The sequence below is a fragment of the Nyctibius grandis genome, chromosome Z (assembly GCF_013368605.1).
Source record: "Nyctibius grandis isolate bNycGra1 chromosome Z, bNycGra1.pri, whole genome shotgun sequence".
Taxonomy (NCBI): Eukaryota; Metazoa; Chordata; class Aves; order Nyctibiiformes; family Nyctibiidae; genus Nyctibius; species Nyctibius grandis.
This window is the reverse complement of record NC_090695.1, coordinates 27015884-27032330: the sequence shown is the minus strand read 5'-3', so window position 1 is coordinate 27032330 and position 16447 is coordinate 27015884. Positions and strand designations below refer to the sequence as shown.

The following is a 16447-nucleotide window of genomic DNA, read 5'->3' as shown; positions in this document are numbered from 1 at the left end:
CTGAAATTTTGGGAGAACATTGCTAGAAAGAAAGGAACTCCTAAACTTACCGTGAAGCTACAGGACATGATGGACTAAAGCTACAGTCAGTAACCCATGACTGTAATACCAGTCCAAAATGATATTGTTCATCATTCATGAAAGTATCTTTGGTAAAGGTAGTTGAAATTTTGTAATGCAGAATGAATCACACTGACTTACATTGATAAGAATAATACAGATTTGGCTGTCTTGTTTGCCCTAACTAGTAATTTTTGCCTAGTGAAATTCTATAGCTCTGTAAACGTCTGAACTACATTTTTCCTAATTATGTGGCTTTTGTGAGAAAGGGGAGAAGAATGGATTTGTTTTACCAAAACAGGACATTGGGACATTTCTGACGGTGGTGGTGTCCAGGACCAAAAAAAGGAGGAAATTATTAAAACACGAGTGAAAGAACTTGTTCACTCTAATTCCCTTCCCAAATATAGCGATTTGTACACTGGAATAAAAGAGAAATTAGAAAGGGAACTCCAACTCCCTGGTTCGGGGAAAAACTTGTTTATTGACTTAATGGAAAGGATAAGCCAGGCACTAAACATAAGTAAATGTTGGATTTGTGGGGGAGCCCTAATGACCGAAGAATGGCCATGGAAAGGAAGTAGTCTATGTGTGTCAGATATATTAAAATGGAATAACACTGAAATCTCCAGAGAACATAGACCGGAGGGTTGGATCTTGAGTTCAGAGGTAATCGGGGAGGAATGTATAAGGAGGGTGGGAAACAAATTCAAAACAAGGATGGGAGAAACCCCATGTAAAAGAATAAAGACTACAAATGGTTCCAGTGAATCATGGTGGCCAGAAACGCCTTCGGGATACTGGTCACTAAGGAATCAGGATGACTGTACGATTGATAATGATTCCAGCCTCTTCTGGTGTAATAAAATACAGAGACCTAACCCCTTTGAAGGAGTAGAAAGTTTGAGAACATACTGGAACAATGTAAGTGATACAAGTATAAATTGGAGAGCCCCAGATGGTATGTTCTGGATATGCGGGAAACGAGCATATACCGAACTACCTAAAGACTGGAAAGGAAGTTGTACAATCGGAATAATTCAACCAGGATTATTCTTATTACCATTACAACAAGGAACCAAATTAGGTGTCCCCCTCTGTGAAGACCTCGGCACCCTAAAAAGGGGAAAGAGGGATGCCACTGGAGGAGCCCAGACGGGGGGAAGATGAATGGCCACCTGAAAGAATTATTCAAACCTATGGGCTGGCTCCTTGGGCTCAGGATGGAAGCTGGGGTTATCGCACCCCTATTTACATGTTAAATAGAATAATCCGGTTACAGGCTGTAGTAGAAATTATTACCAATAAAACTGCCCGGGCTTTGGAATTAATAACGAAACAACAGTCTCAAACTAGAGCAGCAGTTTATCAAAACAAACTTGCTATAGACTATCTATTGGCTGAAGAAGGGGGAATCTGTGGAAAATTTAATTCTTCAGATTGCTGTGTGCAAATTGATGATAACAGACAGGCTGTAACCGAATTAGCTAAAGGTATCCGGAAACCAGCTCATGTACCTGTACAAAAATGGGAATCAATGCTGGACAGCAACTGGTGGGATAATCTATTAGGAAAGGCGTGGTGGAACAAGGTGGGATTCTTTCTACTATGTGCTGTTGCAGGGTTGATCTTTTTACCATGTAGGATTCTATGTTTTATTCGATTGATTGTTTCTGTAGTTCAAGGGATGCAGGTTGTGAGCATACCTATAAATCCAAAACAAGTCAGCAAAGGAAACGCTAATAAAATCATGGTACTACGGAAGATGTTACCAGAACCAAACCAAGATGAAACTATAAGTTTAATTTTAAACAAATTTGAAAGAAAGACATGAGTCAATGAGATAATAAAAAAGGGGGAGGGATTGTGAGAAGTGAAAAATGACTCGTGTCAGAATAAAGAGGAAAAAGTAGAGACTTCTTGGCAATGTATAAGTAAGTGACCACAAAATACTAAGCCACTGTGATGAGGAGAAACTAACACTTAAGGGTTAATAACAGGACCATCAGGACCATTGTTTAGCTTAAGCTATATATCTATAGTCTCAGACCCTAGATAGGAACTAACTACTAACCACAGGAAAAACATAAGATAAGACAGAGTAGAATGTATAGGAGGAAGGGACTCGTCAAGGAAATCACATAACTGCTGTCAAAAGAAAGCTGATCTCAGCAGGTTTTGCAGCTGGGGTAAAAAGTGCACAGCGAGGAAGACATACAGCCTTCATCCCTGAGACCCCGGCCCACGACCACCAGGAGAAACTGTGCGTGCGCAACCAGGAGGAATTAAAGGTGGAGACTATGGAAATGATTTCCCGGGGCTCATTATAATAAAGACCACCTTTTCGGGACAGTCATGAATATGTATAGGCATCCTTAAAATTATGATAAATATGTAACACTTTACCACATAAATACAAAATGAATTACTGTGAAAAGCGCGCACGACTTTGGTGGGATTACCCCCCGTGCTGCCCAGCGCTGTTTTGCCTTTGCTTTGCAATAAACCAAAATTATAATTGGCGTTTCAGACTGAGGCTCGTTTCTCACAGCTTTCATGGAAGTCTTTAATCAGCATAAATTTGACATAAGTTGGTGAATTCATCAGGTTCTCAGGGATGACTTGAATGTTGTGCTCTATGCCTTACCTAGTATCTTACAGAACGAAGGCCAAAGAACATCAGTATTAAGGTAGAGGCAGATGAGATTTTTCAAACCAGAGCTGGTACGGTTTCCATGAGGTGGAAGGGAGGACCTTGAATACCCAGCATAGAATATCAGCTTCTTACTTTTTGTATCTTGGATAAAGCTTTGTGCTGGCAAAACCACAAAGTTTGGTTAAAGTGCTTACCACACGTTTGCATAGGACAATGAGCTGCAGCCCCTCACATCACTGCTTAGACCTGGCCCTCTATTTTTGGTCAATAATGAAAACCTAACTGCTGTCTTGGGCAATGAATAATCTCATTAAGGTAGAACAGGAACTCTTTGGGGTCCCAGAAAAAGCCCAGTGGTGCAGGCTCAGCCGTAAAGAATATATTGAGGTACTACCACTAAAAAGCTGACTGGCCACAGATGGCACTTGAGTGGCTCTGTGTTCTGGTCCAGCAATCAACATCACCCCCACTGGCTAATAATCTACATCAAGTAAATGAAAGGTCTGGAAACTGAACTGTCATTGAAGATGAAGATTTGAAGTGAACAGTTTCTCCAGCCTCTTTGGTTTTCAATGAATAACACTGTTTTCAGGAGTATGCCACCGGAACTGTAAAATCCTGTGAGATGAAGCAGTAGAGAGGGTACGCTATGCTTTATCGGCGAAGTTCCTAGCAGGACCAGTCATCACCTGCTTTGAAGGATCTTATCCTACTTGGCTGGAATGATGCTTCGTTGTGAAGCCACTTCAAACAGCATGAATCTTTTCTCCTCCATGCATCGCCGTCCTCACCGTAGCCGTTCCCTAGTGGTTACTAAATACGTATGAGGGAGTTTTACTCGAGCTTCCCAGGTCTGCCCTCTGCAACCATGTTCTTATTCCTACAGGTCAGGGTTTCCTCCCTCAGGAGATGGCACCGCGCCATTCGCCCTGGCTTGGAGTTGCTGGCCCATGTGCGGGGTGCAGCGGAAGCGCCACGCCCTGCCCGCCCTCGGTGGGTGGTGGTTCTCCGCCCGGCCGGCTACGAGGGGGCAGCGGGCGCCGGGGAAGGCGACACTCCGACCCGCCCCAAGGCTGGGTCGCCCCCAGGCCCGGCGGCGGCGGCGTGGCCGCGTCTCCGCGCATGCCCCTCCCAGCGGGGAAGGACGACAGGGCTTGACACACACTATGCGCCTGCTCAGCGGCCTCGGTGGGCGGTGGCGGCTGGGCGCATGCGCGGGGCGAGGGGCGGTGGGGCCGTGTGGAGGGAGCTGGCTGCACCGTAACGGGAAGGGCGGCGCTCCGCGGCGGTGCCCGTTTCCTCCGTCGCGTCTCGGCGGCTGAGGCCGGGCTCACTGGTGGCCGGGGCGGCGGGGTGATGATGGCGTACTTCGTGGAGAGCTTCTGGGTAGGGAAGCGCCGCGGGCCGGTTCCGCCGCGCCGCGGGTGGAGCGGGCAGGGCAGGGCACGGTGCAGCCGGGGTCCCCTCTGCGGGAGCAGCGTCGGCTCTTGCGCCACCCCCCGGGACTGGGCCAGGGCCTTGCCCGGGGAGGCGCGGCGGGGGTATGGTAGCCGCCGCCCCCTGCGTCCACCGCGGCTCGCTTCGGCCGGCCTGGGCCGAGGGGGAAGCGGGGTACCTGCCTGCGCCGCCGCTGCCCTCGCCCAGGCAGCCCGCGGCGGGGCGAGGGGACCACGGCCGCCTGACCGGCCCCGACCGCGCGCGGTGCTCGCGGGGGAGAGGGGTTGCTGGTGGCCGTGGGGGCGCTGGGCCAAGGGGTGACGGAGACCCTGTGCTCGGGGGTTGTGCTCCGACAGGCACCGTGGTGCCGGGATGTGGCTTGGGCTGCTCTCCCGTCTCTCCTCGCTAAGCCTCCCGGACAATGCAGTTGTTTGGGGGAATAGCACCGACTGTAACAACTTAAACAGTTGTATCACGCAACTGCGCCTTGTGGCTCTATGCTTTTGTACTGATAACCTGTCTGTCTGCATGTAAGAAGGGACAGCCTGAACAGCAGTCAGGTGGGGGAACCACAGACTTTCCCGTCTGAGAAACGCAATTTATCAGTGACCTCTGCGCAGATACGTATGTTCTTAAGTGGGTAGATGTATATGGGGAAAAAAAATAAAATTTGGATTTGGATTATTATTGAGCTCGCATGAAATGAAAGTTGTTTTCATTGTGACCGTACCTGGTCTGAAACATTAAAGTAAGTGTTCTTGTAATCATCAGGCTGTTTAGGACGTTGCTGCTTCTTTGCATGTTTAATTTTTAATGTGCGTCTGTACCAACTAATAGGGGAAACATAAAAATGGTTATTTGTTGAGATTGAAACAAAAAAAAAAGGAGAAAATATCTTTTAGATGTCTGCTTTTTCTGTGTAAGCAACAGTTATCCTTAATGTTTAGGGAAAACTGATTTCACAAATACAATGTACTATTCTTGAATATAAAGCATAGCTCAAGACAGGTTTCATGTTTTGTTTGCAGCATTGTGTTTAATTTTGACTCTTTAAGTTTTGCTTTCAACAGAATATTAAAATTTAATGAAACAAGATATTAGATTTGCTCTCTTGTCATACAAATCTGCTTAATTTGAAGCCTCAGTGTGGGAGAACAGTATTAAGCATATAAGCATATAAGCATATAAGTATGAGGAAACGTAATTTTATCTAATGAAAGATAAAAAATTAATATAAAAAGTTGCATTTTCATTGGAAAAGTTACTATCTCCTCCTTGGATTAAAATAAAATATAAGTTTTTTATTCAGCTATCTCAGCTGAAATTAAACACTTTTCTATTTTAACTACATTATGTATTATGGTACATTCATTTAACTGTTTGATCAGTTGTATTTTATTTTGTTAGTAAGTCAATAATTTTGTTAAATTAGTGAAGGCGGTGGGCCATTCCCATACATTCTGTTTCCCTGTCTGTGTCTTCGCAAATGCTACGAGCAAATATGAGGTAGTAGACATTTACCCAAACTTCCCATTCTCTTTCTGCTTTACAGAGTGTCTGCTTTATAGCTCTGCTGGCAAAACTCCTAGTCTGGGTCAGCAATGAGTTCCAGGAGAAGGAGGTTTTCTTCTGTTGGTGAAGGTTTTCCTCCTACCTCCAAATATGACATGAAGTAGAACAAGAAGTGTATTCTTCTTGTTTGTCTTGCGGTGATAACAAAGACATTAGACAGGGTCTTAAACTTGGAAAACTTGACTGGGAAACCTTTGTAATACCATGGACAGGGTTTTATTTTGTGTAGAAGTAAAATAAAAAGGAAGAGGGACTGCTCCTTCTTTGCTGTTGTGGGTAAATATCTTCCAAGAATAACTGTAGTGTCTAAATGTGATGGATTTTTAAAGTCAGAAAGTATTGAGTTTCTATATGTCCTCAGAACCAAGCATAAGTTATAGGTTCGTGCATGTTGAATCATTAGGCTTCTCCATTTCTACTAAGTTTTCAGAGTAGGTTATTGTTCGGAATTGTTACTGCTGTGCTTTGGAAGACTTGGGATACAGTCTATATATGCTTTGAAATGTGGTGAGAAAGTTAAGATGGAAATGAGAAGATTGCCATTAAAATGCACTGAATGCATAATGACTAACAGTAATGAAGAGAAATCTGTAAGGAGAAGGAAAGGTGGTATTGTGTAGAACTTTGGAAGAATTGTCTTCTGTTTCTTGCTTTTGCCTTGTTCTTCTAGGTAACACCAGGCAAAATGTTTTTGTCACCCATGGAATGGGATGATTATACTTTCTAAAGCACTGATGTGAACATCAGTCCAAAACATAATTAATATTTAATTATTTGATGTACATGCTGTCATCAGTTTGCAGCTGAAATTGTGCATAGGGAATGAAAGTCTGTATCTTGAGCTGTAGGATGCTCTCTCCTGATTTGGTAACTGATAGGAAAAGACAGTAGAAACTTGAGGGACTTAACTGATTTCTTCAGAAAAGAGGTGACATATATGTGAATGTGTATCAATGTCTTACACACTGTTTAGGCTGCTGTCTTAGAATAACTTCCTAAAAGTCCTCATGTAAACAAACCAAATCTTAGCTTCTTTATTGTAATAGTTTGAAGGTTATCATGAGATTGTCATCTTGTACTGCTTTTAAAAGTGTTTGAATAGTCGCAATTTTTTTTTTGTTACAGAATGTAAAATGGATGTTTTACGGGCCTGCCATCTGTTGACTGCTTCTAAAAGGTTGTTGAGAGATAAACAAGACTATTTTCAGGATGTGCAGAGTTGAAGTATAGAGACCTGTACTGTCACTTGAAAAATTTTGCTATCACTTGAAAAATGCAGGGGTATGCTAATAGAGCACAGCAGTCTAGAGCAGCAGTTTTCAAAGTCAGTAGGATACATTTACCTCTGTGTGTTATCAAACATTATAAACTAGTAGTGCAGGCTATAAATGGCTTTGATTCTTATGACTGAGTTTTAGGCATTCGAGTCACGTGGCCAAACATTCCCTACTCCTGATTAGGATGTTGTCATAAAACAGTGGGTGCTTGCTGCTATGTATGTGCTACATCAAAACAATGGTGTAATTTAAAGGGAACACTTTCATAAGTTATTTTCGTTATAGGTAGCTACATTGTCACTTTTGAGTACACTCATACTGGTACAGTAGAGTAAAAAGCCTTCGTTATCATTCATTTACTGTCTTCTCAACACTGCTGAGGAAGTGTTGCATAAGCTTTGACGTTGTATTTAAACTGACTGGTGCAGGTGATACTTTTGTTAATTTTAAGGCTATTAAACTATGTCAAGTCAACAAAAATAAACTACTTCTAAGCCAGTCAATGTCTGTTTATTAATTGTTTTAAATTAATTTGATTAAACTGTTGGAAGTTCTGTGTATAGCCGAAACTGGTCTCTGTGCTTTGTAATTCTGGATGTTCTGGGGTATAAAAATGTGTGTTTAAATTGGCTTTGACAAATTCCTTTTGTTTTATCTTTTTGATCACTTGTGTTACCTGTAGCTTTTGAGAAAGGCTGTGAGGAGGAGTCTTGTCTTTTCAAGAGCTTTTCTGACATGTAGGGGCTGACAGTATCCAGGGGTAATAATCTTAGCTTTGTGAAGAGGTTTGCTTTCGTAAGTGTGAGACGTATTGTTTTACACACCTATGCGATATGAGTGACACGGAGACTTGTCATGCTTCCATCTGGAGTTCCATTCACATGTTTACGCAGTGCTACTCTTCTGCGTGGCATATAGTTGGATGCTCTGTTTCAGGAGAGCTGTTGTGCAGTATTTGCTTAGTCTCCTCCCTATGTGTGTGTGCATCTAGCGTGAGTTGGCAACTTGCCATCTTCTTGTTCAAAAAATATTTTTAATTTTCCAGTTATAGAGGAAAATGTCTGTCCTTCCACATATGCGTAGAGCTTCTCTGGAGCTGATCGTGATTTATTGAAGCTGGAAAAAGGAAATTGAAACTGAGAGATTGATTTTGTGTTGAAACTTCTCAAAACTTTCAGAACTGAGGAAGATACGTTGCCTGTGTAAACACCAGGTGGCTGGTTTTTTCCATGTTTCAATGCTCTCAATTTTCTGTAGCTCTTTCAGACACTCAGAAATTGAAATTTACTGACAGCAAGCTTTCAGAAATGTAACACTATAATATTAATCACAGGAGTATTTTCAGGAGTATTTTCATGTATACAGGGCCTATTAGATTAAATAATTGCCTAGGTAGAAAGGATGAAACACGTTACTTATTTGAAACTGCAACAAGGAGTAACAGTTTAAAGAAAATGACAACAATGTTTTTCAGAGGATCTAAAATGAGTTTACATATCCCTGGGGTTAGACTTCGTATTGCTTTGAATAGTCCTTTAAAGTGCATGAGTGAATGAAAAGAAGTTGACAGTACAAATGGACAAACCATAACGAATAGTATATGTCTTTCTAAGTTTGTGGGTGAAGAAAAGATTGGTTTTGGTTAATATTTGGAACATGCATTTTAGAATTACAGGAATGAACACCTAGCCTCTATTGCTCTGTTGCACTAAAATTTGTACATTAATTGTTAAAACAGGATATCTTCTAAGCTGCGTAAATCAAATCTTGTAGTTGCTGAAGAGTTGTACTTAGTTTCAGCAAATACGGAATTTCACCTATAGGAGGGAGTTGTGCTCCCCCACCCCCATTAATGGATTGTCTACCGTTATTACTTGGCATACCGGTGCAACTCTGGAATTTTCTTGATATAAAATTTTTTTACTAAAAAGATTTTGATGCCATTATGATTTATCTGTATTAGGATTCTTGCATGCATCATCTGTTGATCATGGGTGTGGTTTTTCCATACTCGTATCTGACAGAGGAGCATGAGCAGTAATTTAAGTGTAAAACTAGCTGTAGGACAGCTTCTCTGGACCTGACAAGAACAAGAGGCAGAAGATACAAATTTTTGTATTCTCACCCCCAAAACTGAAGTGATTCTATTTCCCACATTCATTCTTTTCTAGGCGTTTCCTATTTAGCATTTATCTAACAAGGCAGGGGGATGTTGGTCATATTTCATTAGTATATCGTGTTTGTTTGCCAAAGGCAGTTATACGGTTTAACCAGGATTTGGAAACTTAATTTGGAGATTATCCGGTTTTCATTTTATGACAATTTAAAGTAAATTAGGGACCTAAACTTTGTTATGGTTGAAAAGAAATCCTGTAATTAAGTTTGGAGGACCACTTCCAAATGTTGCAGTTGGAGTATTTGTCTGCTGGTTTCCTGGAGAATAAGTTGTGGATTTGGTAGGCTATTTTAAAAAGAGGATTAGGCAGGTTATGACTTAAATCGTTTATAATTAAAAGTACAGTTTTCTCAGTCTGTTCCATTTCTTCTTTGTAATGTGGTGAGGTAGTCATGGTTAAAGGGTTGAAGGAATGATTGTGCATGCTTAACCACTGCTAATGCATGTTCTGTCATAGTTTGAAACGACAGTAATTCATTTATTGTCAAATTTTTCTTTACTTGCTGAACTTAGTTAGAAAAAGTTAAACTTTGCCTGGACTTCTCTCATCAAGGTTCTAAAGTTTGACTAAAATCAAAATGCATTTAAGGACTGCATGTGCCTTTTATGGTCTCATATGCTTAGTTTTGCTGTGAAAACAGTATTTGCAGCAGTTCTTTTCTTGCTTCTCACACTAGGTAAACAAGTAGTACGTATCTGACCAGTCATGGGAACTTCAGAATCACCTTAATAATTGAGAAACATTTGGTTATACTGGGTAAAAAGACAGTACTATAATAGAGAGTGTTAACTTTTTACACTAATAGACGTTAGTGTGAACAGTTTTAGTCCAAAGTAGACAGAGCTTGCACTCATACAATTTGATTAGAAATGTAGAAATAAATATTGCTGCAGATTATCCAGAAGTTTCTGTCTGCTTTACCAAATGTAGGTTTTAAATTCAGAATCATCTTTATATGCAACAAACAAACTTACTCTCAAAAAATTTTCAAAATCTCTTAAGTAGTTCAGTAAAACAGAGTTCCTCTAATCTGTTTCCTGTTATGCACAAGTCATGGAAATGCTGAATTCTGACTTCACATTTGCTGACAAGGTTACTTTCATTTCCATGAGAAAATCACTGCAGTTAGTTCTCGACGAAGGGAAATGGAAGGACTGTCTGCCCTCGCTTTCTGTGACTTAATTTATTTTGTATGCAAAGTTGGTCAGTAATGCCTCTTGTATGCTCATTTAAGTGAAGCGTTTACTTGTATTTGAAGTCTTGTTTCCTCTTATGGCTTGCTGTCAGGAGACATCTATACTATGTACACGAAAGAGCTGTCTTACAGCAGCGTAAGATGGGAAACCTCAACAAGAACACCAGCTTTTGAAGAGTGAGTTTTGTTAGCTCTAGGGAAGAAGGAGAAAACTGCTAATGAACTTCAAAGCAATTAAGTGGAACCTATATGGAGAGGGGACCACTTACATTTTGCGTTCTCTGGCACAGTTTTACAGTTGTTTTCTGTTGAGTAATGATGGGATCGTCCTCAACAGGTGATGGTGACATTCAGAATGGTCTTTCAAACTGATCTGGAAGTCTGTTGCATACAACCTGATGTTCTGTGTGACAACAGGGGTTCCTTTTTCTCCAAGATGCAACTTCTAGAATAATCTGCATCTGACTCCACTGTCTGTCATAGCAGTGGATGGTAATTGCTTCTGGGTGGGAGTAGAAGGTCTCATTAGTTCCCTCTGCTATGTCCTGCATTTATTTATTTTTAAGTGGACCGGTACTGGGCTTTTAGTGATCCCAGCTATTACTGTTGCCACCTGGAAGGAGCACGTAAAAACACTTAATGAAGAAAAATTAGCTAGACACACAATTTCAATGTACAGAATTTTATACAATGTGTGTGGGGAGGGACAGTGTTGAGGAAAAACCACCAAAACACAACTGAACAGTGTTGATAGCGAATGTGCATGCAAGAGGATACATACTTGGTTTTTGTAAATTGATCTAGTTTTACTCTTAGCCACAGCATACATTTGTCTTTATCCTAAATACAGAGCCTTAACTCCGATGCTTATTATATGAATTATTTGAGCTACTCTTCATGAACATAACTACTGAATGAACAAGTTGTGGACAGGCCATATAGCTTACAATACCATACTTAATTTGACGTAGGTATATATATGTCTTCAAACACCAGTAGAAGATAATGTAACTTACAGAATTGTCATCAGGTTAGTCATCAGAACTCTTGATCATGTCAATTATTGAACAGTTTTGAAGTCAAGATGTTCGTGCTTATAGCATGTCTTTTAGTTGTGCCAAGCTTAAACCGCATAGGCCCTCAAATCTGGGAGCCTGATTTGGACTTGCTGCTTTGTTTAAACCTTAATATATTTTTCACATAGCCTTTTAGCCTCTGATAGCTATTGATAATGTATAAAAGATGTGGCTTTTAGGGGTCTTTTTTTGATCGAGGACAGTATCTGTTCTGTTTCTCTGTTGTGCTTTCTGCTATTCAACGTAAAGTAGAAACAAGAGTAGAGCTGATTAAAAAACTTCGTTTAAGTGGGAAAATTAGTTTCTTTGCAGTAACCTTCAGTTACAGTTAGGGAACAAGCTGATGATGAGAATTGGTTGTTCTGGCTCATTTCGTTCTCTAAAGATTTATAAAGTTATGTTTCTGATAGATTATCAGCCATCAGGAAGGCTGCAGCCAGAGGCTGGGTCATGGCTATGCTAACCTTCCTGTATTTCTAAAGTGGCAGGAAATTTATGGAGCTCCAGTATAGAAAAGTCCCCATTAAAGCTCCCATTATGAAAAGTTCAGAAGCAGTCTGTGTTCAGCACATTTTGATCAATGTGTTGGTTTAGCTAGAAGAAATGCCTTCAGGCAAAGGAAAGAACGTTTCATAAAGGAGAATTTTATTAGTTTTTCTGGAAGAAATGCCTAACGCTTATTTTTAAATGTTTATCTCCAAATTTAGGTACAGTAACAACTTTGGAGTAGTTAAATAAGAATTTTATTTTGAATTCTAATTGAAAATATCTGTGAGGTCTTAATTATAGAGTTATTCTGGTGTTTTTGTAATGCTGTGGTATTCAGGGTTTATACTGAGTAAATACAGAAAGTTAATAAGCTACCTGTTAGTGCACCAGTAGTCAAAATTATTGTGGGCTCCAAACGAGGAAAATGGTTAGGTAGGAGTGAAAGGGGAGTGAAACTGCTTGGACTGGTACTTGAAAGAGTAAGACAACATTTAAAAAAAATTACATTTCCTACTAATTAGTGTTCTTATCCTTCTTTTATTTTTCAAACTTATAAAAGCCTGGCTCTGTAGATAGTCCTTTTAGAATTTGCTGTATTCTCATGTATTCAATTTAGTTCTGCTTGTACTTTTTACAGACCTTGCTGTAATTGCACTTATGCTAAACTGATCTGCATTTTGATGAACTCTTTCAGGTTACGACTTACTGCAATGTTAGGAACTGTGATTTTTATAGATGTTTTTTCTTTTTGTTTGTTTAGTTTTGTTTTCCCTAATGCTTGGAAGAAGTAAAGCAAATAATCCTGGCTAGTAATCTGATTCAAATTGCCTTCAATCATCTGTTATTTGTAAATTTATGTGCCTGTGCATGGTGTCCTTTAAGGATATTATTGACTGATATCTAGTGCAGTTAACATTTCACAGAAGTGGGCCTATTACCATGGCCACTGCGAAGTTCTTTCATCCACCTGTGGCTGCTTCCACTTATTTAAGTTGGCATATCCCTGCCTGCCATCTCCTCCTTGCTCCCACCTGTTCTGCTGAGCAATTCAGCTGTTCATGTCCTCATAGTGATCTGGATCACCGATCTTTATTTTTATTTGCCAGTTTTATTTTTCAGCTGTATAATTTCCCTGATCAGGTGCACCTTTTGGCTTCACAAATGAATTTTTCCAGAACAGGAAGGACAGAAGTGTTTGGAGGGGTGTATGACCAAATCCTCAGGCTTCTTCTCTCACTGGAGATGTAGAGCTGCTATTGTGAAAAGTCCAGGATTTTAAGAAGGATGTGAAGGTCCTCGAATGCATCCAGAGGAGGGCAACGAAGCTGGTGAAAGGGCTGGAAGGAATGTTGTATGGGGAGCAGCTAAGGACTTCGGGCTTGTATAGTTCAGAGAAAAGGAGGCTGAGGTGCGACCCCATTGCTCTCTGCAGCTTCCTGAGGAGGGGAAGGGGAGAGGGGAGGTGCTGATCTCTTCTCCCTGGTGTCCAGTGATAGTACTCTTGAGAATGGTTCAAAGCTGCATCAGAGGAGGCTCAGACTGGACATGAGGAAGCATTTCTTTACCAAGAGGGTGGTCAAACACTGGAACAGGCTTCCTGGAGAGGCAGTCGATGCCCCAAGCCTGTCAGTTTTTAAGAGGCATTTGGACAGTGCCCTTAATAACATGCTTTAACTTCTGGTCAGCTCTGAAGTGGTCAGGCAGTTGAACTAGTTGTAGGTCCCTTCCAACTGAAATAGTTCCATTCCATTCCATTCCATTCTTGTTTCCTTTCCACTCTGAACATGCATGCCGTTTCCCCAAGGGCATGCTTCTGCATCTTTTGTAGCAGTCGCATTATGGATCTGAAGCTTTTGGAAGGGAGGAGAGGAATGGATAGTTTGACAGGAAAACTTTTATAGTAGCAGTGCTATTATGCCGTGTCTTACCTCAACTTCCTTTCATTTCTATTGTTGCTTTCTCCTGTCTAGAGGAAGTTCACCATAGTGCCAGAGGTGATAAGCTGCCTGAGTTCATTAATCAGTGTTTAGCGCAGTGTCTCAGTTTTAATAGTGAGGTACGCCTTACTCACTGGAAAAAGTTTTAAACTAAAATTTAAGAATAGATAAAGGGAAGCTACCTGTAAGAAGGAAGAGATTAGTGATTTTTTTTTTTTTACCAATTTTACAAAAAACAGAGGAAGATACATGAAGTGTGAAGAATTGGAGAAGCAGGACATCCAGTGATCCCAAAGTGTGAATTGTAGTTCCTGGAAAATAATGAAAGATATGAGAGAATGAAGAGAGAGTACAATATTAAGTATATGTTTAATAAGATGAGAAGTGAAAAAATACAAGACCTGTAGAAATCTAGAAAAGAAGTGGCTTTGAGTATAGCCTAGATATGTGTAATAGAAGAGTTGTCATTAGAAAGGTAGTAGTAGCTGCTGAGGTGATTTTAGTTTGTTTTACATACGGGGGATTGAAGGAAACTAACAGCAATTGGCAAAGAGTTAAAGTATTAGAAATTATTCACTTCATGGAACTTGATCAGTTATTAAAATGCCTAGGTTCTATACTTTGTTCTGTAATTGCTTTAGCTTGTTGTGTTTCATGGTTCTACTTTCTTTTTAATAATCTTTAGGGAGAAAGGAACAATGGCTTTGATGTCCTCTATCACAACATGAAACACGGACATTTGTCAACAAAAGACTTAGCAGACTTTATAAGAGAAAGGTAAGTATTCATACTTGGTAATCCTGTCTCTTTAATATACTGTTTGAGGTTTTTATTTAAGTTTATCATTATGTTTAACAGTAACATGCAAAATATGTAAAAATCAATGAGCATTTTAAAATCTCTTATATCGTACGAGAATATGTAGGTTGATTCCATTCACTTAGAACGGAATAGTGACTCTTAAGCATCAATTAATAACAAGCTTCTAATTTTTCAGGTTTGAATTAAAAAATAAGAGTAAAAAGCTAGAAGTGTCACATTAGTTGCCCAGCAGTTCATTTAAATTAATCCCAATTTTTCATCATGTTTGGAAGAAAAGCAGTAATTTAAAGTAGCAAAAATTATCAGTCTTACAAAGATTTTGACCACAGACTATAGTCTGAATATAGCTTTGCAGTACTGTTTTCTGCTAGAAATATGTAAGTGGAAGAACAACGTTTATTAGGAGCATCCTAGATCTAGTGTTTTTATGCCCTGACTTTTATGTACATGATTTTCTGAACTGTTGCCTATGAAAACTAAACTTACATACATTTGAACTTTCTTCACATCTGTCCTTCCATTCCTTTTGAACATATTGTCTTTTTATATCAGAAGTGAAGACATAGGAGAGGGAAAACTGCTGGATAGGTGGAGGAGACAGATCTGAGTTGGTGATAACACTTTCAACAAGTTACATAACCTTTGTATGTCACCTGGTCAGTCAGGATTGATGGAGTCTCCAGACTAGACAGAGAATTTGCTTTTTTTATGGAGTGATCTCAAAGAGAAAGGAAAGGTGTTTGAGTGTATTTGGATGTACAGACTGCTTAGGGCACAAAGGACACATCTCCACATGAAGCCGGTCTCTGTTACTTGCACTGTTCAGAACAGTGTTTTGGTTGTGTGCAGCCTAATCAGGGAAGAGTCTATTGTTCCCTTTTCTCCAGCCTTAGAAATAGTAATGGAAAAAGAAAAATTATATAGGATGTGGGAAAATTTTTTTTATTATAGTCAGCTTAAGGATTTTTTTAAGATTTTTCTTTCAAAACTTCTGTGAGAACCTTCTGAAACTGCAAAGTTGTTTCCTCTGAAAAAAACAAAAATGTTTGAAATGTGTTCATTTGTAATAATGGAATATTTCTGTACTGTATCTGATGTTCCAACTGGATATCCCTAGAAGGAGCAGAAAGTTTCCTCCTTGACTGTATTCAGTTAGTCAATCTCAGTTCAATTTTAACAGTGTTGTTTCAGTTTTTCATTTTTGTTTTTGAGTATTTGTTAATGGTCAAGTACCAGAAGAACTGAGAGACAGTTGGATCTGTGGTTCAGAAATATGTCATCTGAAAGAGTGAATTTTGTTTCAGGCAGTCTCAATGTTGGTAAATCTTGGGTGGGGCAGGTTATCAATCTATCTGCTGAAAGATAGATATCTTTGTTCTGTTCTTGAAAAAGCATGCAGAAATTTTGTTCTTCTTTGAAAGAAGTGAAAATACAAAAAGGTTGGGTTGCCCCTGCAGGTTTTTTTCTTTAAATACTGTGAAGATTTTGTAAGTGAACTGTCTTGTGTTTATGTGTATTTAACACCTAAACTGTTTACATGTAAGAAACCACTGTGCTCAGCTAGGAACTGAATAGGTATTGTGTTGGCTTTTCTCCAGAAGTCTTTCAAATGTTTTTCTGCACTGCTGGCCTGTAAGCATCATAGAATCTCCTTGATCAGAAGAAACTGGCAACGCATATATTCCTGTTTAACTTCTAAATGTTTAACAGATGCCAAGCAAAGACAGATTTTCAAATGGGTGAAAATTA

The 16447-nt window shown here is 39.9% G+C and overlaps 1 protein-coding gene across 2 annotated transcripts in view; it reads left to right on the top strand.

Moving 5' to 3' along the window:
- Positions 1-3946: 3946 nt before the first annotated feature.
- The window catches only part of FCHO2 (FCH and mu domain containing endocytic adaptor 2), a 92508-nt gene continuing 80007 nt past the window's right edge, over positions 3947-16447 (top strand). Inside the window, exons 1-2 of one of the 2 annotated variants that reach the window (XM_068422374.1) lie at positions 3947-4102; positions 14562-14653. In XM_068422374.1, coding sequence (XP_068278475.1) covers positions 4073-4102; positions 14562-14653 — 122 coding nt within the window. In that variant the 5' untranslated portion in view covers positions 3947-4072. Of the gene's footprint in view, positions 4103-13293; positions 13348-14561; positions 14654-16447 lie in introns of those variants that run through there. The other variant, XM_068422375.1, reaches the window with a different exon arrangement.